The sequence below is a fragment of the Notamacropus eugenii genome, chromosome 6 (assembly GCF_028372415.1).
Source record: "Notamacropus eugenii isolate mMacEug1 chromosome 6, mMacEug1.pri_v2, whole genome shotgun sequence".
In the NCBI taxonomy this organism is placed as follows: domain Eukaryota; kingdom Metazoa; phylum Chordata; class Mammalia; order Diprotodontia; family Macropodidae; genus Notamacropus; species Notamacropus eugenii.
This window is the reverse complement of record NC_092877.1, coordinates 36,580,907-36,606,002: the sequence shown is the minus strand read 5'-3', so window position 1 is coordinate 36,606,002 and position 25,096 is coordinate 36,580,907. Positions and strand designations below refer to the sequence as shown.

Sequence of the window (25,096 nt, the reverse complement as noted above, 5' to 3'; positions counted from 1 at the left end):
TGTGCTGAACTGAATACGCACCTAAAAAACAAACTGTATCTTAACCAAAAGTTTACAATTTCATATTTAACCTCTTTTCTGCTCTTTTTATCTTGGAATGTTTACATTTGATGATGCTTATTCAATTCAAAATAGAAAAGAACACACACACACACAAAGGATGACTGGTAACTTTGAAGAGTAATGAGGTCAGAAGCCAAATTGCAGAGGGTTGGAAGACAGAGGAAGTGGAGGCAATGAGTTTGGCTGAGAAAAAGAAAAGAGATGATAATGAGTGGGGATGGTGGAAAGGTTTGGAAGAGACTTGGGCATGTTTGTAGGCAGCAGGGAAGGACCCAGTAGATGAATAGAGAAGATCAAAGCAGAGGTTGGAGAAGATGAGAAAGACCAAAGAACTGTTTTCCTTCTGCTGATCATGGCTAATTTTAATTCTTACCATCCTTATTCTTAATGCTTCTACCACCCCACCTCCAGCATCAAGTTCACCTTTTGGCTTTCTTCTTTTGTTTTGCTTTCTGTCAATCTCCTGCCCATCACATGTGGGTAGAGACAAAATGTATATGTAGAGGATGAGGCAGACCTGGTCATTAGGCAAGTAGAAGAAACAAAGGGCTGGGGAGTCAAGAAAAACAATGAGTCCTGATTCTTGTCCAGTGCCTTGGGTTGAAGGATCTGAGGCACTTTTGGACCAGGCTTTAGGATATAAATGCATTTTGGTTAGTAAGAGAATATATGTATAGATGTTTGATCTGCCTGTACTTAAATAGTGTATTTTCAAGAAATATAGGGTAGCAGAGTCAAGGCGGGTGGCAGAGGGAACGGAGGGGGAGGGGAAGAGGAGGCAGAGAAGTGAAATGCTTTGTGCTGCCTTCTCTTAACACCCTCCACTTCCCCCCTAAACACATAATATATATGTGAAGTTAAGTTTAAGGTAAGTGCAGGCCCTGCAGCTTCCCACCACCAGTAACATTCAGAGCATACCAACTAAGACAAATCCATGAAATACTCCCCAGCTCCACACCACAAAGCACACACAATAATGCAAACTTGCCCACAGGCTAAAAAAAAAAAGCCAAAAACAATTCTTTCAAATTTTGCCAGATGGTCATTTTTCTCATCAGTTCCCACTACCCCCACCCCACATGCATTTCCCAATGCCCCTCCCCCTCTTCTTCCCATGATCCCTGAACTCAAAGAACCCAATTATTACCCTGTAGCCAATAGCCAAGCCTTACACTGGCACACATACACGCACGCGTGCACACACACACACACACACACACAGTGATTCCCACCAAAAAAACCCAAAAATCCAACGGAACAGAGGATTGGCCAAGCTTTACCCACTGACTAGCTGATCACAGCCTCATCATCTTCCTTCCCCTTCAGGCCTGGATTGTTGCTGGGACCACTGAGGCAGAAGTCACCCACAGTTATAATGCGCAGACAGCCAAGCTTAATCTAGGCTCAGTTTTGACTTCCACAGAGTCATACTGTACATCCCAGAGAAGGCAGAATTGGGGAGCTTCTGGAGACAAAGCAGGAACCATTAGCAAAGGTCCAGCCTAGAAATGGGCATGACCAATGAGACCAACTCATCCGGACAACAAAATCACAGAAGCCAGAGTCACTTCTAAAGCACAGACAAGACATCAACGCACAAAGGGAAACAACTAACACCCAGGGTGAGTGCTTAGCAGCCTCTGGATGAGGCTGCCTGCTCGGCAGCGACCATCAGTGGCTCAAACAGCCTCCTCAGAGCTGGGACACTTCCGAGCAATCACAGGTGCCCAGAACTCTCAGGCCCTGAAAACATCAGCTGTCAGACAGCCTCACTCCTCACCCAGTTGCACAAAAAAGTTCCTTGGGATCACCTGGAATCCTCTAAATTCAGAGACCAGATGAAAAATACAGAAAGCGCTACAGCGACCCATGAGGGCTGGGGCAGTGTATGTGAGGCCTGCACATCACCAGCCTGGCCAGTGCGGGGTGGCCAGTTGATTGTCACTCTCCTGAGTCAATTTCAGGGGAGAGGCGGGGCTAATCTCTCTTTTCAGGGCATAGATTGTCACTAACTACCCATGTGACCTGAACAAGCTATTTCATTTTATTAACCTCAGTTTCCTCACCTGTAAAATAAGGAGGCGGATCCGATTATCCCTTAAAGAACCTTTCTGCTCTAACATTCAGCAGTTTCATGATTCTAACAACAATCAATCCACAAACACTTATTAATCGCCTACTATGTGCCAGGCCCTGTACACAAGCTTAGTTTGGCCACAAAAATATCCCAAATAGAAAGCAATCCCAGGGTGATTCCTTCAGTCACCACTTACTCCAGGACTGGGAAAGGAACAGGGGCTGGGGCTGGGATTTCAGTGGCATAGGGAACTCCTGGATGGTAAGTTTTTTCTAACAATGCAGGTCAGCACCTTCTTGGCAACTTACATTAAGGGAGTTTTTCCTCAAACTTTTTGTTCTCTGGATCCCTTTATACTCTTAAAAACTACTGAGGACCCCCCCAAAGAACTTTTATTTACATGGGTTATGTCTATCAATATGTGCCATATTAGAACATAAATGCATTAGTATTATGAAAATAATTTTGACAAAGACCCCCCCAAAAGGTGTTGGGGACTTCCACTTCCCCCCACAGGGATCCCATCTGAAGACTACATTTTGAGACCAACTGTCTTAAAAACTTGCAAAGAAGAAACAAGAATGTTACTTTGTTAGTCTACTTAAGGAACTCAGAGGCATCCAAATTGTGAGTCACCTCTGGGGGAACAGAGATGGTCTATGGATCATAAATCTGTACTGAAAGGGGCCCTCTAATCCAAAGTCTTCATCTTGCAGATAAAGATCCAGAGGCCTACCCAAAGAGGTTCAGTAACTCGATCTGGGTCAACCAGGCAGTAAGCATCAGAGGCAGCATTTGAACCCAGGGCCTCTAACAGTATGCTCTTTCTACTCTACCATACTGCTGCCAGCACAGAGGGGAATAGCTGTAGCCCCAAACTCAGCTGGGAGTAAATAGACCTTCCTGAGGCTGATGGAGGGTGATTCATGGAAGGAAAGATTGGCACAGCACCAGAAACCCCACAGCTCAGGGACTGAGCTTCCCAGACACCACCTAAGGGCAAAGTTGACTGGTTATTCTTCTGGTCCACAAAAAAAGGGGCCAACAGGGTGGAAGAAAAACTCAGGATCCTTTTTACTGCCCCACCCACAGGGCCTGATCTCTCCCGAAATCAATAAGCAGCCCTGTGAATTCCTCTCCCTGGTTGTTCCTGATGGCCTTTGGCCTCATGGTCTCATGGCATTTCCAGAAACTCTTCGCTTTAATATGTTCCACTTCCTTGACTCATTCTCTCTCTGTGTCCCCCTCTGTATCTGTGTGTGTGTGTGTGTGTCTCCGTCTCTGTTTCTGTGTCTGTCTGTCAGTCTCTGTTTGTCTCCTATTCAAGACAACTCCCAAAGAACCCTTTTCCCAGAAGAGGAACAATTAGAGAGGCAAAGCCCGAACCCCACTTCAAGCTGGCCCTCTACAAGCAGGCCCCTCAGCCACAGCCAGCAAGCTAAGCAATCATAACTATATCCCAAGGAACCAAGATAGGAAGCCAGCGGCTCTTCTCCCTGCTAGCTGCTAGCTTTCTCACCAGCACAGATTAGGCTGCTGGCTGGTCCTAAGTCACTGCAGAGAAGTTAAATGCCCTCTTTGAGATCCTCTCCTCAATATGACCAAGAGCTACTCCAAATAAGAAGCGGTGTTCCTCCGGGGTAAGGATCCCTCCATAGCTAGATGTCTTTAAACAGAGACTGTGTTAAAAGAATTCGGGTTTTGGTTAGGGGTGGACTCAATAACATTTGAGGACCCTTCCAAATGAAATTCTGTGACACTACAATTTCATTTCTATGACTACACCTAACTCAGAGAGAAGCAACAATTTAACAGCTCTCCATATATCTCACATCATTTTCACACAAATTCTTTATCTGCATGAGAGATGGCTCTCCTGGGTGTGGCGCTGCTACCCACCAGATGTAAAAGTCATGGAAGATCACCTGCAGCATTACAGGTTCATCCTGTGGAGAACCTATGGGATAATGTGGGCAAGGGAAATGGACAGGCCGTAATTTGTACCAATGGAGGGATTAGTCGCATCAATTAAATTACAGATCCAATAATGTTCATGGGGAAGGGGGAAGACAGAAGTTTATGGCACTGATTTTAAAGATGGAGAAGTTGGCATGGAAAGGTGAAGTCAGCTGGCATTATTCATACAATGACCCCTTCTACAGCTTTTGTTCATAAACAGAGCTGACAGAATCAAGGGAATCATTCTTTCCCAAACACATGATAAAAGGAAATCACACTTCCCTAAAAGAGAGGCAAAAATAGAGTTCCTCCATAAAATTCTGGGAAGTTTCTTCCTAATGCTATATTCTTTCCCTCTCTATCAAGTCTCTTCTTGACCAAACAGCGTACTCCACACTCACTCTTGCAGAAAGTAGAAGTTACATGTAAGGCTGGGTGCAGGGAGGGGAGGAGTGTCCCTGAGAATGCCCTGAATGAAGGAAAAACGGTAGAAGTGACCTTCTGATCTCGGCCCAGGTTCTAGGAGTCCATCCATGGAGCCCGACTCACAAACACAAATGCCCACATAAACACAGATTCAAGAACTACAGTGGAATGAACAGAAATACACAGCATGGTCACTGGCTTACATTGGCAGGCGTACTCTGAGCCAATCAGAAGGCTCTCTCATTGTTTGCCAGAGTACAAAAGACATTCTGTTCAGAAAGTTCAAGAAGGGAAGGAAAAAAAAGAGCTGGGGGCTTCCCTACTCCAGCCCAAGGAAAAAAAGCAATGGCCTTGCCAAGGTCTATGCTTGGCTGGGAGAAGTTTAAGTCATTTCAAGGGCAGAGACAGAGGTGATAAAGGCGTCACCTAGGCAGGAGGGCTCCTGAAGATGTGAGGCTGGAGGATGCTTACTTCTGAGAATGTCCTTCTATCTCAGACAACAGTCTCTGATCCTCCAGTGCCTTGGGACATCTCCACCAGCCCCACATGCAGGTCAACATCCTAAGGTGTACGTCTGGCCCACCGACTTTCTTCTGAAGTCAGAACAAGTTTTTCCAAAATACAGGACAGTCAGAATAGGAGGGGAAAAGGAAGCCTGGATTCTTTATGCATTGGGCCAGCTGAGACACTCACTGCAGGAGATACTCAGAATCACAACCAGGGGAGCCTACCCCTTCCAACATGGTCCTCAGGCCAGCTCACGCTCAGATTGCCAGAAAACTGGAAGAGAAACCCCCTCCTTATGCCCTCCTCATGCATCTCTCAGAAAAATCAGCTACCGTTGGTATTACATTAAAGTCCTAAGGCAGATATCCTGCCACTCAGGGCGTCCCTGCGAAGGGGGAAGGCTTCCCAGCTCAGGAGTCCTCACCCCACTGCCCCCCATCCAAGACACATGGATCCCAGAGCCGGCACCTACTGGAGCTTGATTAGCTTCTCAGTTTTAAATCCCACGCCTGGCAGACGAGCACAGAAGACACTTGCAGGCAGCCGTGCGCCGGGGCACAGGGATTTCCAGTAAGAGAAACTAAGGGAAGGGGCCAGACTGTTTGTAACCACACAGTCCTCCGGTAAAACAATCCTGCGCTGGAACAAGTCCCAAGAGGGTGAGCGTGGTGCCCGACACCTCCAAGCAGCAAGCCTCAGCGAGCGGAGGGGGCCCAGCCCGCGAAGCAGCCCGCTGCCCCACCGCCCACCTAATAGGATCCAACTGCTGGAGCATGACATCACTCCGCGGAGCCCGAGCCCGAGCAGAGGGGAGCAGGGGAGCAGGCGGGCGAGGGGCGAGGGGCGAGGGGGAGCCGGCCCGAGGCGGGGGGCTGTGCCTTACCTGCAGCTCCCGGGCCCTGGCCGCCCGCTCCATTCTCCGCGGGGTGTCGCCGGCACCGAGCCCGGGCTGGGGAATCCGCCCGCTTAGGGTCCGATACCTGCTGGCGCTTCCCCGGCTCCTTCCTCTGACCTTTCCCGAGCTCCTTCCAGCTCCACTGAGCACAAGCACGTCGAGCTGCCGGCCAGGCCAGTTGTCATGGAGACCCTGTTCTCCCTCTGGCTCGTTTGCCCTCTCTCTCCTCTGCCTGTCTGTCTTCTCTCTCTCACACACTCTCTGCCTCTCCTCTCTGTCTCTGTCTGTCTCTGTCTCTGTGTCTCTTTTTTTTAGTTTTCTACACACAGCCTCTGTCTCTCTGTCTTTTACACAGTTTTATACAGCCTCTCTCTGCCTCTCTCTCTCTCTCTCTCTCTCTCTCTCTCTCTCTCTCTCTCTCTCTCTCTCTCTCTCTTTCCCTCCCTCCCTCTCTCTCTTCCTCCCTCTCTCTCTCTCTTCCTCTCTCCTTTCTCTGCCTGTCTACTGTCTCACTCTCTCTGTTCTGTCTGTCTGTCTCCTCTCTTTGTTTCTGTCTCTGTCCTATTCTCCCCCATTACCTTACTGCCTCCCCCTGACACCCTCTCTGTCACACACATGCAGTCTGGATTCTGGAGGCATCCACGAAATAAGGCTGCCTTTGGATGGGCTCATTTTCCGCACATTCCACCCCTCCTACCTCCCTCCAGTCACAGAGACACCGAGCTGTTCCTGGGAACTTGCTCGCATAAGCTGGGAGGAGAGAAGGGCTGAAGGCACTACACTGGCTTTTTCTCTTCCCCTCCAATGTGGTCTGGGTGTTGTTACTTTTGTTTTTTTAAATAATATAACTTGGAAGAGTCCTGAATTACAGGAGGGGGCTGGCTAAGGAGATCAGGAGAGGAAATAAAGGCTGCCTTTGGGCTCTGAAGTGGGTTAGGAGGGTTGTGCTCCCTTGCTTTGACTTGTTTCTGCACTTGGGATTTTCCGGGCTGAGATGTGGGCGGAAATGCACCCACCTCACCCCATGAGCCCGCCCAGACTGGCCTCTGTACTTACTCTGCTTGCCCGCCCAGGTCCCGTGGATGGTTTAGTCAGCACAGGCACTCATGGTGCTGGAGTCAGAGTCTGGACAGTCTCTCATCTTCCTGAAAATCAAAACAATGGCTCGGTCAGGACTGTGTGAGTGGTGGTCGGGTCTCTGTCACAGCGCAGAGGAAAAAGCTGGCATTCCCTTCCCTTCCTCTCCTCCCTCTTTCTTCCTTTTCTGGCCTGCTCAGGGCACTGGAATGGTTCTCAAGGACACAGTCAAGTTGCTGTCCTAGACCACTATCCTCAGGAAGCAAGTACTGACTGACAAGCAGACTGAAGGATTTCGAGGTAGGGTGGAGAGTCAGCTGTGCTGAGGCCCTACCAGGACTACAGGTTAAAGGCTCCGCTAGTCTCCAGAGGCTAGAGGGCACCTGGTCTCATGTCTGTAGTCATTAGGTATGATGGGGAAAGCATTGTTCTTGGGAGTCTGAATGCCTGGTTTCCAACCACAGCTCTGCCCCTGACCAGCTACAGAATCTTGGGCAAGTTACCAACGTTTGAGCCTCCGTTTCCTTATGAAAAAGGGTTAATATCTGCACTCCCACTGCTCAGGATTGTCTTGGGATTCAAATGAGATGATAGGAGAAGAATCTCCTTTTAACCTATAGCTTAAAATGCACAAAGACTTTTGGCACATCTCGTATCATCAAATCATAGGTTAGAAGAAAAATGCTTTGTTTCTTTTCCTATAAATACTTGCCCTGGGCTTCCTTCCTCTGTGACCCTTAGCAAGTCACTTTTCTGCCTTGTTCTTCCCCACTTTCCCGCATAAAATATCAGAGGGTTGGACTAGCTGACAGCATTTCCTCTAGCTCTTAATCTTATGAGATATATAAATATATATAACCTTGGGCTTAGACGATGCCTTATATTTTTCAAAGTGCTCACACAAAAATTCATTTGCATTTCACAACATCCTCATGATGAGGTGGGTAAAGGCAGGTAGTTCTGGTCTCCATCTTACAAAGGAGGAAACAGACACAAAACTGCTCAATGGCTTGCCCCAGGGCCCAGAATGAGTTAATGGCAGAACTGCAGAGATTGTTGGTTTCCTGACTTCAGGTGCAGAAAATTCTTCCTAGGTTATGCTGCCCAGCATAAAATGTGTTCCCTAGAAGAAGGAATAGAATCTTCATTGCACTGGGTCTTCTTCCTGGTGTTGTAACATCCCAGGGTACTCTAATTATCTCAATGAGAGTTGAAAATTTTTAATTCATTTTATATTTTAAAAAGTAAATATATGAGTGTGGTATAAAGACCTATAGGACCTATCTACAAAGTCACAGATGGGTGTGATCTGAGGGAGGAATTGCATATATATACATATACATATATATTTTTATGTGTATGTATACATACACATTCACATATATACACATACATAACATAATTTATGTGTGTATATAGGACAGGTAGGTGACATGGGGATAGAACACCAGAAGAATCATCTTCCTGAGTTCAAATCTGATCTCAGACACTTATTAGCTGTTTAACCCTGAGCAAATCACTTCATCATGTGTGCCTTAGTTTCCCCATCTGTAAAATGAGATGGAGAAGGAAATGACAAAACCACCCCAATATCTTTACCAAGAAAACCCCAGATAAGGCCACGAAGAGTTTGACACAACTGAAATAACTGAACAACAACGTGTGTCCATATATAAACATACACATTCATATATCTGTGTATACATGCACACATACTATATATGCACACATGTATTTTATATACATACATAAGCATGTTGCACAGCCAAACTCAAATAGAAATGGATCCCTGTAGCCACATATTGACTTAGAAAACCATGAATTGACATTATCTATGTTGAATTGTATTTTTACTTATTTTGCTAAACATCTCCTAACTACATTTTAATCTGGTTGATGCTGCACTTCAGAGTTTTGTAGGCCTGCCAGTAGCAAATCTGACAACTCTACTGTACAGAATATGTAGAAAGGGCTGAGCAAAGAAAAGTATCACCAAATCCAATGGAAAAATAAGGCATCCCTGAATGCTGAGGATCCCTGAATCAGTAACCCAACTTCAAGTTTCAAAGAAGATATAAGCTATTCAAACACCAACTCCCTTAAAACCTCAGATCGTCAAAGTCTTTATCATCAGTCCTCTGAACCTAGAGCAAACCTAGTTTGGGATTGTTTTCTTGCTAGGAGAGGAAAAAGCAAGAGGAAAGAAAATGGTGAAAGGGAGAGAATTCTTGTCCTCTCTTCATGTTCTAAGGGTCCATTTTGGCACCTAAAAGACCTTACCTGAGTTCAAATCCAACCTCAAACTCTTACTATCTGTGTGACCTGGGTAAATCACAACCCCTTGTCACTTCAGTTTCCTCATCTATAAAACAGGGATGAAAAAGCACCTACATCCCAAAGTTGTTGTGAGATATTTGTGAATTCTCCTTGCAAACCTTAAGGCATTATATAAATGTTGGATATTATTATTACTAAAGAGAACCTCTAACCTGTAGAAGCAAACAATATCTATGCTAGAACAGGCTTTAAAGACGATCTAATCCAACCTCCTCATTTTTCAGGAGAGAGAACTGTAGCCCTAAAGAACAAAAAATGACTTGCCCAAGGTAACTGAGTAGTTAGTGGCAAAGCCAGAGTCTGGACCGCCATCCCCTGGACTGCCATACCCTGACTCCTTGCCCCAGAGCTCTTTGCCATTACCGCGTTACTGCTCTCACACTGGTCCCAACCACATTTATCTGTCCTAGATGGAGTTCAAGCATCTGCTTGAAGTGCCCTAATTTTCTCTTCTTTCTTTGTGTCCCTTCCCTCCTAAGCAAACATCAGATCACTAGCCCCTACAGATTAAAAGCCTGTTGTGCCATAACAGGGAAGAAGGATGGTAGAAAGGACTGGATTTGAAGGCAGAAAATCTGGGTTTAAACCTTAGTTCTATGACTTACAAGCCCAGAGCCTGGGCTACTGTCGTTGAATTATATCTGACTCTTCATGACCCCATTTGGTGTTTTCTTGGTAAAGATACGTGTCATTTCCTTCTCCAGCTCATTTTACAGATGAAGAAACTGACGCAAACAGGATAAAGTGATTTGCCCAGGGCCATCCAGCTAGTAAGTCTCTTCAGGAACTCATGAAGATGAGCCTTTGTGACTTCAGGACCAGTCCTCTATCCACTGCACAACCTAACTTCAGGTTCCTCATCGTAAAACAGGGGGTTGGTCAAGGTGACCTAAAAGGTCTAGATCCTATGATCAAGATGGTCAAGCCCTCTTCTTCTCCCAACTCTGAGTCAAGCATCTTCTCTACTCCTTCCCCAAACTTACTACCCAGCGACCTTCCTCCCCTCCCCAACAGCGATGGACTACACTGCCCAGATCTACCAACTTCTAGACCAGAGTACTACACACTCAAGAGAAAAAGTTAATGCTAATCCCTCTCAATGTAAAAACTGTATAATCCAGAGGAATTATGAAGGAGGAGAATGAGGAACAGGAGGAAAAGGAAGCTTGAAGGGTCATCTGGTAAGAGCTTAAAGTTCACACACCACAGCAAAGTCTGTCTCTAGGAAGAAAAAGTTATCTCAAAATATATTCTACAATTTTGCTAAATTCGCCCAACTAGGCACAGCATGTGGGCTATGCGCCCTCTAGTGGTATTCTAGAGTTACACAGCTTTCTCAGTAACTTCATGGTTGGGGAAGAAGTGGGTTGTACAATGTAAATGTAAACCATGATTTTTAGAACTTAATTCCTTGTCCTTCAAATGCTTAAGCTGGAAGGGAACTAATGAGTCTTCTTAGTTTCCTCCTACCTGTCACTGCCCCTCCTGACCTGGATCCAAATGAACTAGAACAAGACCTTCCGTCTTTTTTTTTTTTTTTACTCTATAAGGGAGACCCCATAACTTTCGCTGGAAATTTACAATGGAGACTCCATAACCTCCACTGGAAATCTACAAGGAGACCCCATAACCTCCACTGGGAACCTACGAGGGAGACCCCATAACCTCCACTGGGAACCTACGAGGGAGACCCCATAACCTCCACTGGGAACCTACGAGGGAGACCCCATAACCTCCACTGGTTTCCAAAGCTTCTTTTCAGAAGGTCCTTCCTAACATCTAGCTGGGAGACCTCTTGCTGTAATTAACAATGATTTCATCCTGTCCTTAACTAAGAAAACTGAGGACAGCTGTTCCCTTTCACTCACACGATATTCTATCACAGACTTAAAAGCTGTAATTAAGCTTCCTTCCTCATTTATCTATTGTCTATTGGCTAAACAAGCCCAGAGTGTAGCTTCTTTTCAAAAGGCCTATTTTTCCCAGACCTCTTCTTTGGGTGCGTTCTTTTCTCTGAACCCGGTCCAAGTCCTCCCTATCCACTCAATTACCAGTCTATACTTCCAAGAACCATCACATCATACTGTTGTTTGCCAGACTGCCCAACACTCAATTGTGTCCCGACTCCAGCTGAACAAAGGTAGCAAATTGCTAGCAAGACGTCATTCAACAAATAAGAGTCACTCATTAATTCATTCAACTAATAGATACCATGTACCCACTAGGTACAATACACCATAGTAGGCTGTTTAATTGTTTAGTCAGGGAAGAGACATAGTGGAAAATTGGGGAACAAGGCCCAAGTGACCAAAAAAGCTAAAGGAGACAGAAGGATATGAGGAAACGAGGAGCCTGCAGAGGGTCTTAAAAGTCCTAGAACCTTCTTCACTAATCACCCACACTTCTCTTAGATTTGGGTTCTGGGAAGAGCCAGTCAGGCTGATGGAAGATGAAAGTGAAGGAGAAACCAATATTCTCCCAGCCAAACTCTGTCTCAGGAGGAAAAGATCAGGTTCTGATTTAGTCATTGTTACCTCACCTACAAAACTCATTCCCCTCTATGAAGACAGAACTGGATAGTCCACAATAAAAGGTAGGAGATTTAGGGTAAATACAGGGTTTTAGCTACTAGATCAGTTAACAAGAGAAGGTCACAAAATTTCTTTATCTCAGTCTTTCTTTTTTAAATTTATTTATTTATTTTTAATTTCCAGCATTCACTTCCATAAGTTTTAGATTTTCTCCCCGCTCCCTCCCCAAGACAGCATGCAATCCCATATACGCTCTACACATCACAGGTTGTGTTTGTCCTTCATTTTCAAAGAGGACTGTGACTTCAGAAAAATGACATGCCTTGCACTTGACTTCGTTTTCAGTGAGGGGGGACTGTGCAAGGTCACCAGCCTTACTTTCTCCTTTCTCCTGAGTCATCTGGGATCCAGTGACTAGATATTCATTAGGATGACTGGAGATAGCCCAGGATGCAATGGGAGACCTTGGCCTTTAAGTTAAGGCTTTTCAGACACTCACTTAAAGTGAGGTAACACCCATTCGGTGAATAGGCCTCTTTAAAAAAGTAGTAAGGGGATGGCCCCTTTAAACAGACAAGAAATATAAATAAATAAATCAAGCTGGGAAAGACAGGAGTCTCAGGGTTGTTGTTTCAAACAGAAAGTTACTATTGCCATTCACTCTAAGTCAGAAGGATCCAAAAACAGCCACTGAGTAGAGTTTGGGATTGAACAACAATTTGTTAAGGTATGCCATTAGATCACACGGCAATCAGGCTATTGTTGTGCCAGTTACATGAGGTCAGTTATTCAGATTCACTGCCCCACTACCATACTGCCCCGCCTGAATCCTCACCCCAACCAGTTCACTTTCCTTCTCCACAGTTCACTCATCAATTAGCTAGGGGTGGAGAACCTACAACCTTAAAGCCACATGTAGCCTTCTAAATCCTTAAGTGTGGCCTCTTGACTGAATTCAAATCTTATAGAATGGGTCTGACCCATTCCACTGTATACACTGCCAAGTGTTTCTCTGTTCTTAACAAACTCCCTGTATCTTGGAATTTTTTTTTCAATTAACCTTACTTCCACCATCTTCTTTCTACCTGAAAATTGGCTTTTCCCAAGGACACCATTTCACTTCTAGCCCTCTCCACAAATGGCTATTCCCTTTCTTACTCCCCCCGAATTACAACAAAAAGAAAGAGAGATTGGAATACATATCAATCACCATAGTTGTTCCAAACTGTTCACACAGGCTCTACACATACATTAAACTCATTTTCATATTAGCCATCTTGCATAGAAGAATTATAACAAATGAGTATCTCAGTCTTTCAAGGCAGCAGTGGTTGCCACATGTATCAAGAAAGCTGGAGTTGGCCCTAAAGTCACAGGGAAAGACTAGATGACCCCTTCTAACAAGGGATCCAATGAATTATTTTTTTAATCATATAAAGAATTTTTTAAACTATATTCTTGCTAGTTGCCTCTCAAAGGGTTCAAAGGAACTTGGAACAACTTAGAATCCCAGAATATCAGAATAGAAAAGAAGTCCTGTGCTCATGTAGACTGACAAATACCTAAAGAGAAATACCACTATATCCTATACCAATAGCCACCTAACCTCCTCTTGAAGCTCTTGAGAGTAAAAAACCTCAGTCCCTCCAGACAAGACCTGTTCTCATGGAGCCAAAGTTATTGTCTCGTAACTTCTAATGAAGCAGCATGTTATAGTAATGAAGTACAAGACCTGGGATCAGGAAGACCTGAGTTCAAGTCTTCCTTTAAGCATTTATGAAATATATGACCTTGAGCAAGTCATTTAGCCTCATTAAGCTTCAGTATTCTTCGTCAGCTAAGTAACATTTATTGAGCACCTACTGTGTGCCAGACACCATGGTAAGCTTAGGATACAAAGAAAGGTTTGGTTTAAAACAAACAAACAAAACTCTTCCTGCCCTGAAGGAGCTCATAGTCTAATGGGGGAGAGAACACGCAAACAACTCTGTAAAGACAAGGTAAGTACAGGATAAATTGGGGGTGGCCTCAGAGGGAAGGTCTGGGAAAGGACTGGGAAATCGGCTTGCAGAAAGTGGGACTGAAGGAAGCCAAAGAGGCCAGGAAGCAGAGAAGAAAGGAGAGCATTCCAAGTATGGGGCATGGCCAGTGAAAATGGTGTGTCTTACATGATGAGGCCAGTGGATCCCAGAGTAAGCCATAAGAAGACTGGAAAGTAGAGATGGGCTCGTGGACAGAAAACAAGGGCATTGGGCTTAACATTCACCTTTAAATTTATGATTCCTTTCTAAGAGGGGGTCCTAATTCTGCCTTCTCTTATGATGAGTTTTGGGTCTGCTCATCATCCTTACCATCTTCATCCTATCCATATGTTTCTACCACAAAGAGCTCCATCAGGCCACCCACCAAATCAGTGGCTCCCCACAGCTGCTGAAGCTGTTTCAGAGAAGAAAAATAATTGCTCTGATCTTGTTGGGGAGAGTCCCTCCCTCCCTAATGCACACCCCCTTCACTTGACGGGTTCCAGAGAGGAATGGGCAAAGTCCCCAGAGGGGACTTGCAGAGTAACATTAGGTCTCATGGTCAAAACAGTGAGTGACAACAGAGTGTGCTGGAAAGAGGAATAGGACAGGAGTGAGGTCCTAGAACCAGCTGTTCCAGTTACTTGCTCTATAACCTTGAACAAGTCACAACCTCTCTGGGCCTCAGTTTTTTCAACAACAACAAAAAAAAGGTGGAAGGGGAAGGAAATATGTATATATATTTATATACCACCTACTATGTGCCAGGTATTGTGCTAAACACTTCTGCAAATACTGTCTCACAACTACCCTGGGATGTAGGTGCTGTTATCTTCCCTATTTTATAGTTGGGGAAACTGAGGCAGACAGGTTAAGTGATTTGTTCAGGGCCACACAGCTAGTAAGTGTCTGAGATAGCCTTGATGAGTTCTAAGGTCCCTTCTAGCCCCAAATTTCTATTCTAAACTCTCCCAGCCTCCTGTGGTTTAGGATTCTGGAATGAGAAGAGATAACTGTTTTGTTAGGCTCATGATGTACTCGCTTTGTGTATCATCAACCAGGGAACACAACGGAAGCAGCCGAGAAACTTCCTGGCTTCAGAAGCATCTGGGGCAGGGGAGAAAGGGGAGGCAGGCTTGGGGAGGGGGGGATGGGAACCTCAGAGCCTTGGGGTGATCTGACTGAGGTCAGGCAGACAGCCACAAACTACAAAGAGCCTCCCTTCCTGGAGGAAAGAATGGAAGTTTAGGGTTTCCTGTCTAGCGGAGGGTGAGAGGCAGAAGAAAGCGACCAAACCAATGCTTTTGGAAAATAACTTTAAGGTAGTGCCTGGAAGTGAGCGGGGACATACACTGTCTACTTTGGGCACAAAGGAATTAACCACCCCAGTTATATCTAAGTCAGCTAAGGAGAAATCCATGCCTGCTCAGTTCTAATCAGTCTGTAAGATGGACCTCTGGATCCAAAAAATTCAAATAACTCAATATGAAAAGAAGACAACGCTTCACTGCCCAGAACGACAAAATGTATTATCCTATATACACAATGTACACCTATATCCTATATCCAAATGTATTTCCCTATATGGGCACAACCCAATGTTTTTACAGGCTTCCCCAGAGAACAGCAAAAGCCCCATTCAGCAGGTGCTAAAATCTCGTACTTTGCCAGTTATCATAAGGGACCTGTGCCAGCTCCCTGCCCCATATCTATCCCAGGACAACAGTAAGGGATTAATTGTTTTACTGTAATGCTGTTAGATGCCTCTCAAAGGCCCAGAGGGACCTAGAATAGTTTACTAGTCACAGGATATCAGAGTAGGAAAAAAACTTAGAGGTCACCTAGCCTAACCCACCTCTAAACAGGAATCCCTAAGTAATCTCAGCCTCATCTCCTCCAGCCCATTCCTCACTCAAACACCTACCCTCTCACCTTCTAATCCACATTTTCTTCCTGTCCACTGGAACTTTCCCTGTGGCCTTCAGACATGGCTGAGCCTCCCTCATCTTAGACTTTACTATGCCCTCAAGTTCTGTGGTCCCAGGTCTCTTCTTTTCTCAGTCAGCTCCTGGAAAAGCTGTCTCCACTCAGTGCCAAAGACTTTCTCTTCTCATTCAGTCCTTAACCCTCTATTATCAGGCTGCCAACCCTGATCACTCAACTGAAACTGCTTTTTCCAAAGTGGGTACCAATGATCTCTCTCTGTCTCTGTCTCTCTCTCTCTCCCTCTCTCTAATCAGTTAAGTGACTTCCCAGAGCTCCATAGTCAATGATCTCTTAATGACTAAATCCGAAGGCTCTTTCTCAATATTCATTCTTCTCCTTTCACCTGTTGCATTTGACACGGCTGACACTCCTCTCTCTTCTTTGGCTTTTCAGGACATGACTTTGTTCTGGGTCCCCTCCTGTCTTCCAGCTCCTTCTCTGTTTCCATACTGTGCCCTTAACTGTGCATATTCTCCAGAGCTCTGTCCTAGGCCTCCTTTTCCTCTCTCTGTATCCTCTCTCTTCTGGTCACCTCACCGGAGCCCATAGGTTGAATTACTGTCTCTATGATGAGGATTCATAGATTTAGATATCCAATCCCGGTCTCACCACTGCAATTTCAGTCCAGGATCACCAAATGACTATTAGTGGCTCAAACATCTCAAATTTAGCATGTTCAAAACAGAATTTATTCTATTTTCCCCAAAATCCACCCCTTTTCCAAGCTTCCCTATTGTATCTAAGCTACCACTCTGCTTTAACACATATATCTAGTCAGTTGGCAAATCTTTTCCATTTTGAATTCCATAGTGTTTCTTCTAGCCACTTACAGTAGGTAGGTGCTATTAGTAGCTCCACTTTACAGATGCAGAAACTAAGGCAGGCAATAGCTGAGTTCATGATCACCCAGTTAGTAAGTGTCTGAGGCAGGACGTGAACTCAGGTCTTCATGCTCCAGGTCCAAAAAAAACCTTGCTTCCTCTCTGTTCAAGAAAGCTAACAGATGAGGTTCTGAAGCTGGGCATAACTAGAAAGAAAAACCAGACCCCTTCAAGAAGTCATGGAGAGAGGAGGTCAAGGCTGGATTCTCCAACTCACCATATACTAGAAACTTGTTGCTCTTTGTAAACCTTAAAGTGACATCCAGATGTAAGCTACTGAGAGTGGAGACCAGTAGTATCAAACCCAAATAGAAACAGATCCCTGAAAGCTTAGAAAACCACAAATTTACATTATCTACTACTATTTTTATCTATTTTATCTGCTATCTCTCCACTATTTTTATTTGTTTTGTGAAACATTTCCCATTTACATTTTCACCTGATTTGGGCTGTTTTTCCAGTGCCTGTGGCCCACAGACCCTGGAGTTTGCCAGCCCTAGTCTATACCCCAAGAGTCTACTCTACTAGAGTGGATCCTTGCACCTTGGCTGTCTGACCCTGACATTGCTGATTCCTCTGCTGCCAGGGAGTGAGGCTTCTGGTACAATTCCTGGTCACCAAGTGAGGCCAGGGCCCGTTACAATCTCCAGATCACTATCCAAAGAGGAAGCAGGTAGCATCAGACATGTCCAATAGGAAAAACAGACATTCTCCTTGTCAAGGCACTCTGCCTCCCATTGGGGAAGCCCACCACTGCTGGGGGCTGGGGGGTCAAGGGCCTGATTTTCCTGATGCCAACCTTCCAGTCACCCAAGTTCACTATTACCTTGGAGCTCTCTGAAAGTGTTCATCCCTCTCTTCCCCCATATCCATCCATCCTGTCCTCCCCAACATCTCATAACTTTCTCTCCATCTCCAATGAATGAAATGAACAAATAAAACATTTATTAAGCAATTACTATGTATAACAGCATGGTGCAAAGGGCTGGAATCACAAAGAGAAAAGACCGCTCCCCCCGGAAGGGACTCAAACTCTAATGGGAAGATCACACACACACACACATCTATGTATGTATATGTGTACGTATATGTGTATATATGCACATTTATATACACACACACATCTATGTATGTATATGTATACGTGTATGTGTATATATGCACATTTATACACACACACATCTATGTATGTATATGTGTACGTATATGTGTATATATGCACATTTATACACACACACATCTATGTATGTATATGTATGCGTATATGTGTATATATGCACATTTATACACACACACATCTATGTATGTATATGTATACGTATATGTGTATATATGCACATTTATACACACACACACATCTATGTATGTATATGTATACGTATATGTGTATATATGCACATTTATACACACACACATCTATGTATGTATATGTATACGTATATGTGTATATATGCACATTTATACACACACACACATCTATGTATGTATATGTATACGTATATGTGTATATATGCACATTTATACACACACACACACATCTATGTATGTATATGTATACGTATATGTGTATATATGCACATTTATACACACACACACATCTATGTATGTATATGTATACGTATATGTGTATATATGCACATTTATACACACACACACATCTATGTATGTATATGTATACGTATATGTGTATATATGCACATTTATACACACACACACACATCTATGTATGTATATGTATACGTATATGTGTATATATGCACATTTATACACACACACATCTATGTATATATATGTATACGTATATGTGTATATATGCACATTTATACACACACACACATCTATGTATGTATATGTATACGTATATGTGTATATATGCACATTTATACACACACACACATCTATGTATGTATATGTATACGTATATGTGTATATATGCACATTTATACACACACACACATCTATGTATGTATATGTATACGTATATGTGTATATATGCACATTTATACACACACACACATCTATGTATGTATATGTGTACGTATATGTGTATATATGCACATTTATACACACACACATCTATGTATGTATATGTATACGTATATGTGTATATATGCACATTTATACACACACACACACATCTATGTATGTATATGTATACGTATATGTGTATATATGCACATTTATACACACACACACATCTATGTATGTATATGTATACGTATATGTGTATATATGCACATTTATACACACACACATCTATGTATGTATATGTATACGTATATGTGTATATATGCACATTTATACACACACACATCTATGTATGTATATGTGTACGTATATGTGTATATATGCACATTTATACACACACACATCTATGTATGTATATGTATACGTATATGTGTATATATGCACATTTATACACACACACACATCTATGTATGTATATGTATACGTATATGTGTATATATGCACATTTATACACACACACACATCTATGTATGTATATGTATACGTATATGTGTATATATGCACATTTATACACACACACATCTATGTATGTATATGTATACGTATATGTGTATATATGCACATTTATACACACACACATCTATGTATGTATATGTATACGTATATGTGTATATATGCACATTTATACACACACACACATCTATGTATGTATATGTATACGTATATGTGTATATATGCACATTTATACACACACACACATCTATGTATGTATATGTGTACGTATATGTGTATATATGCACATTTATACACACACACATCTATGTATGTATATGTATACGTATATGTGTATATATGCACATTTATACACACACACACATCTATGTATGTATATGTATACGTATATGTGTATATATGCACATTTATACACACACACATCTATGTATGTATATGTATACGTATATGTGTATATATGCACATTTATACACACACACACATCTATGTATGTATATGTATACGTATATGTGTATATATGCACATTTATACACACACACACATCTATGTATGTATATGTGTACGTATATGTGTATATATGCACATTTATACACACACACACATCTATGTATGTATATGTATACGTATATGTGTATATATGCACATTTATACACACACACACATCTATGTATGTATATGTATACGTATATGTGTATATATGCACATTTATACACACACACATCTATGTATGTATATGTATACGTATATGTGTATATATGCACATTTATACACACACACATCTATGTATGTATATGTATACGTATATGTGTATATATGCACATTTATACACACACACACCTATGTATGTATATGTATACGTATATGTGTATATATGCACATTTATACACACACACACATCTATGTATGTATATGTATACGTATATGTGTATATATGCACATTTATACACACACACACATCTATGTATGTATATGTGTACGTATATGTGTATATATGCACATTTATACACACACACATCTATGTATGTATATGTATACGTATATGTGTATATATGCACATTTATACACACACACACACACACACACACACACACACATCTACGGACGTGCAGAAATGGTCTTTCCTTCATCCTTGAAACACAGTCTCCTCTGCCTCCCAGAATCCTTCATTTCAGGCACTATCTCCTCCAGGAAGCCTTCCTTATATCCCCTAGCTGCCACTCCCCTCTTCCTCCTCCACTTACCTTGGATTATATTTATGAACTGTATCCCTGAAGTAGAATGTAAAGTGCTTCAGTACAATGACAATTTGGTTTTGCCTGCAGATCCCAAAAACCTAACTGAGCCTACCATGAGCAGAGGATGTTCTTAATAAATGTTTTTTCTCTTAAAAGTGAATTGACCAACATCCAGTTAGCTAAGTGCTACAAAACTCTGGAAATAACATGAGCATTAAAACTGTCTCTCCTCACAGTCAGGCAGTAAACATATATTAAGCCCCTACTATGTGCTAGGCACTGTGCTCAGTTCTAGAGATACAAAGAAAAGCAAAAGACATTCTCTGATCTCAACAGTCTAACAGGGAAACTGCAGACAAACAAGGTACAGAGAAGACAAATTGCAAATAATGAACAGAGGGAAAGGCTTCTTGTAGAAGGGAGGGGGGAAGGGGAAAAGGTTATAGAGGGCTTTGAATGGCACACAGAGGACTTTATATTTGATCCTGCTCAATCTCAAAGTTGTCCAGATGATGGATTAGCCAGATCACTCCTCTGCTGGGGCATTAATATTTCCTATCCATAATGCATGGAAAAGGGGCAGCTAGGTAGAGCACCAGCCCTGGAGTCAGGAGGACCTGAGTTCAAATCCAACCTCAGACACTTCCTAGATGTGTAACCTGGGCAAGTTACTTTACTTCAATTGCCTCCGAAAAAATAATAATGATGCATGGGAAAACTTCTTTATAAGAAAGATCCTTAGGAGGTAGGAAAGGAATCAGGCTTTACTGTGACTCATCCACAACATTCTAAGTCTAGTCAGGGAAAAATTTGGCAGGAGTGGGCGTGCATCGAGTGTGCTCCCATGAGATGTATCACTGCCTAGTAAATCATCTGTTCCTATTCAAATTGCAGACTCTACAGAGACTGCTTTAAGCAAAGGGCCAGCAGGAGCATCCCCAGCAGCCAACGGCAGAGCCCCCATGAGCCAGAAAAGGCCATGGGACTTGTGCAAGGTAAAGATGGATTATTTTCGGGATCAGCTTTCTGCGGATTAAAAAAACTGAGCATGCATCATCTTGATAAGCTTCTGAGGAGCAGGACACCATGTTTCGATTTAACTGGGATGGACATCTCTGAGCAAGCGCAGCTCATAGCTTATTCCAGCAGGGCTCAAAGCAGACAGTCACTGGTCCAGAGATTTCCTTCAGACTTGCCTCCTGTTTGGTGAGGACCCCACAGCTGGAAGTTTAATTTCAGAAAGTCCCTATTCTTTCCTCAAACCTCACATCAGAATGTTGTTGTTCGGTCATTTCAGTCATGTCCGACTCTTCCTGACCCTATTTGGGGTTTTCTTGGCAGAGATACTGGAGTGATTTGTCATTTCCTTCTCCAGCTCATTTTACAGATGAGGAAACTGAGGCAAACACGGTGAAGTGACTTACCCAGGGTCACACAGCTACTAAGTGTCTGAGGCTGGATCTGAATTTATGAAGATGAGTCTTCCTGATTCCAAGCCCAGTGTCCTATCCACTGCTCTCTTACATCAAAATATTCCCAAACAAAAGACTAAAAATGGGTAGCCTGAAGGGCCAGCCTTAAACTGTCAATGATGCAATGAGAAAAGAGACCACATGGCTGCCAAAATGGTAGGCAGCTAGATGGCATAGTGAAGGGAATGCTGAGTTCAGGCTCAGTCACGTCCTGGCTATATGACCCTGGGCAAATCACTTAACCACTGTCTGCCTCAGTTTCCTCATCTGTAAAATGAGGATAATAACCGCACCTACGTCACAGGGTGGCTGTGAGAATCAAATGAGATCATATACATACAGCACTTCTCAAACCTTAACGCACTATACAGGATCTTCTCAAAAGTCTTGATGCCGTTCTAAGCTATTAAAGCTTGAAATAAGCTAAAAGGCTGAATAATATGAAGGCTACAGATACCTGATAGCTTTAAACTGAGACACTCTGAATGCTGGTCCACCAATGCACAGGAAATCTGTGGTCCACCAACAATGGCTATGAACAATACACACATTGCAGGGGTTGGGTTATAAATCAGGGCAGGGGTAAATACTATTTCTGCTTTAAAAATGGTAGGAAAAAGAAATAGCTACGCTAGAATCTGCAAGCTAGCATTGGTACCTTAATTTTTGCCTTTACGTGTCTGTTTCTGCTCAGAGAAGTCCCAGGTGCTTACCCAGAGATGCAACCTTCCTGGATGGCATCAGAACAACCATCTGCAACCAGGAGAGGTTTACTGAGCTTTGTAGACATGGGGAAACCATGCCATACACTGGGAAGCTATCAGGAGAGGGCCCAACATCCCAGAGGAGCCCATGCTCCTGTGAAAGCCGCTGGTAGCCCTCAGCTTTCTCCTTTTGTTCCATCTGTAACTAAATAAGTTCCCTTCTCACTCTTTCTTGATATGAGACCCAAAGTCACAGACAGAGAAGATAAGGGGAAAAAAGGGAGAAAAAAAAGAACTGGCCAAATGCTATCAGATTTCCCTAAAAACAGGGCCTGAAAAATAGCTTAGTCAATAAGGGCAAATATTTACTCATTCTATGTGCCAACCTCAGTATTTAAGTAAATCCTGGGGAGGGAGGGCAGACAATAACATATTAAAAAGTGGGAATCCCTTCTCCAGGTTTTTCAGAATTTTCCTGTTCACAGAAAAAAACAAGTCTTGTATACACTCACGCATGTGTAATATAGGATGGACAGGGTATGTGTAGATACTTCTCACCTGCTTCCAAATGACCATGTGTAATACAGCCCTTGGGCCCTTGAAAAATAACAAACTTCTTGGCTACTTTCAGCCATTTGGTGACCTAACCCTAAAAGGGCTTTTTGCTTTGTCATGATGCAGAAAACCCTAAGTAGAGCCTTGGCCTACTCATTCCCATCATAGTAGCAGGACGGAGGGGTCCTGAATCAGTTAAAAGGAGATAGATGTCAAATGACTTGCTCTTCCTTCTACTCTCCAGAAGGCATCATACAATTCTTAGATTTCTGATGAGAGCTGGGGGATAGTCTGGCTTTACCCCACTCCAGAGTCATGGTGACCATTCTCTCATGGAAGTTTGAATAGGGTTAGTTCCACCAGGCAAGCTTGCACCTATGCCACCGCTACCTTTTCTGATTTGTGGTTTGTTTTTCCCATGGGTAAATGACAGACACAGATGTGTCTGCAAATGACCCTGTGGGTACAAGAAGCTCAGAGTTCCATTAAGTTCAGCTAACGTGTGCCACAGAAACCAGGAAGAGGATGAATGGGAATTGTTTTGACAGTGTAGAAGCAAGATAAAATGTAGCCTTTCCAATGTGGCAATAACACAAATGTCTTTTTTTCCAGATGAGGTTGAAATAGCTGTCCCCCAAACAAATATAACAGGAGCTATAAATTCTAATGCTTATTGATCAATTAGCTCCCATGGAATCAATCATCATCCCTATTCAGATGACTCCCAAATCTTTATCCAGCCCTAATTTCTCTCTTGGACTGCACAGTCCTTCATCACCACCTGCCCAAGGGATATCCCTACATGGATATCCTAACTAGAGATACACCTCAAATTCAACGTCCAAAAAGGAACTCACAGCTTTCCCCCAAAGGTGTGCTTCCTTCAAAATCTCCCTGTTCCTTTTGTCAGCACCACCATCCTCCCAGTCACCCAGCTTCATAACTTAGGAGGCATTTTTCACTCTTTCCTCTCCTTCATGCCCAATAACCAATTACCAAGCCTTCACTATGCCACCTCCATGAGTTTATTGCCACATCAACACCAAACTAGATCAGTAGCCTGCTAATCTGTCTCCCCCCTTTCCAATCTATCACCCACACAAACAGCAAAATAATTTGTCTTATAATTATCTAATTTCACAAACCACTTTCCTGCTCAAAGATCTTCAGTGGGTCCCTACTACTTCAAAGATAACAGAGAAATTCCCCAGCTTGCCACTAAAGGCCCTTCACAGTACAATCCTGGTCTATTTTTCTAACAACTCAGATGACTCCCTTTCAAAACTTTCTTGTTTCAGCCAAACTGGATGACAGACTGTTCCTCAAACCCAGCATTCCTCCATGCTCATGCACAAGCTGTCACCTGCACCTCTATTACACCTCTCAAAATCCTCCTATTCCTCCAAAAGTCAGTTTCAGGAGTCATTCCTTCCATGAAGCCTTTCCCAATTCCCATCTCCTCTGCCATTGTAACGCTCACTCCCTCAGAGTAATTTGAATTTGTCCAACCTATACACACTGTATTTCCCTTTCCTCTAGCAGAATGTAATCTACTTGAAGGCAAAGTTTTTTCCACTTTTGTCTTTGAATCTTCAGTATCTAACACAGTACCTGGTACACATAGGGTGCTTACTAAATGTTTTTGGGCTGATGTTATATCCCACTTGTGGAATGTAATCTCTTTAATGACAAGGACTGTTTCATTTTTGCCCTGGCATCTTGGCACATACTATTCATTTGATAAATTTTTGTTGTTGTTGAGTCATGTCTGATTCTTTGTGACCCCATTTGGGGTTTTCTTGGTAAAGATACTGGAGTGGTTTGCTAGTTCCTTCTTCAGCTCATTTTACAGAAGAGGAAACTGAGGCCAACAGGGTGAAGTGATTTGC

The 25,096-nt window shown here is 43.1% G+C and overlaps 1 protein-coding gene across 11 annotated transcripts in view; it reads right to left on the bottom strand.

Annotated features, from left to right (window-relative positions):
• DENND2B (DENN domain containing 2B) overlaps positions 1–25,096 on the bottom strand; it is a 266,149-nt gene that overhangs the window by 136,262 nt on the left and 104,791 nt on the right. For 4 of the 11 annotated variants that reach the window (XM_072619488.1, XM_072619489.1, XM_072619492.1 and 1 more), the window contains 2 exons: positions 6,984–7,072; positions 5,916–6,089 (listed from right to left, as the gene is read on the bottom strand). Coding sequence is in view for 4 of the 11 variants with exons in the window: in XM_072619485.1 (XP_072475586.1) it covers positions 5,505–5,812 (308 nt within the window). In the remaining 7 variants the exon portion in view is untranslated. Of the gene's footprint in view, positions 1–5,504; positions 5,837–5,915; positions 6,090–6,983; positions 7,073–25,096 lie in introns of those variants that run through there. The other 7 variants (XM_072619491.1, XM_072619490.1, XM_072619483.1 and 4 more) reach the window with 5 other exon arrangements.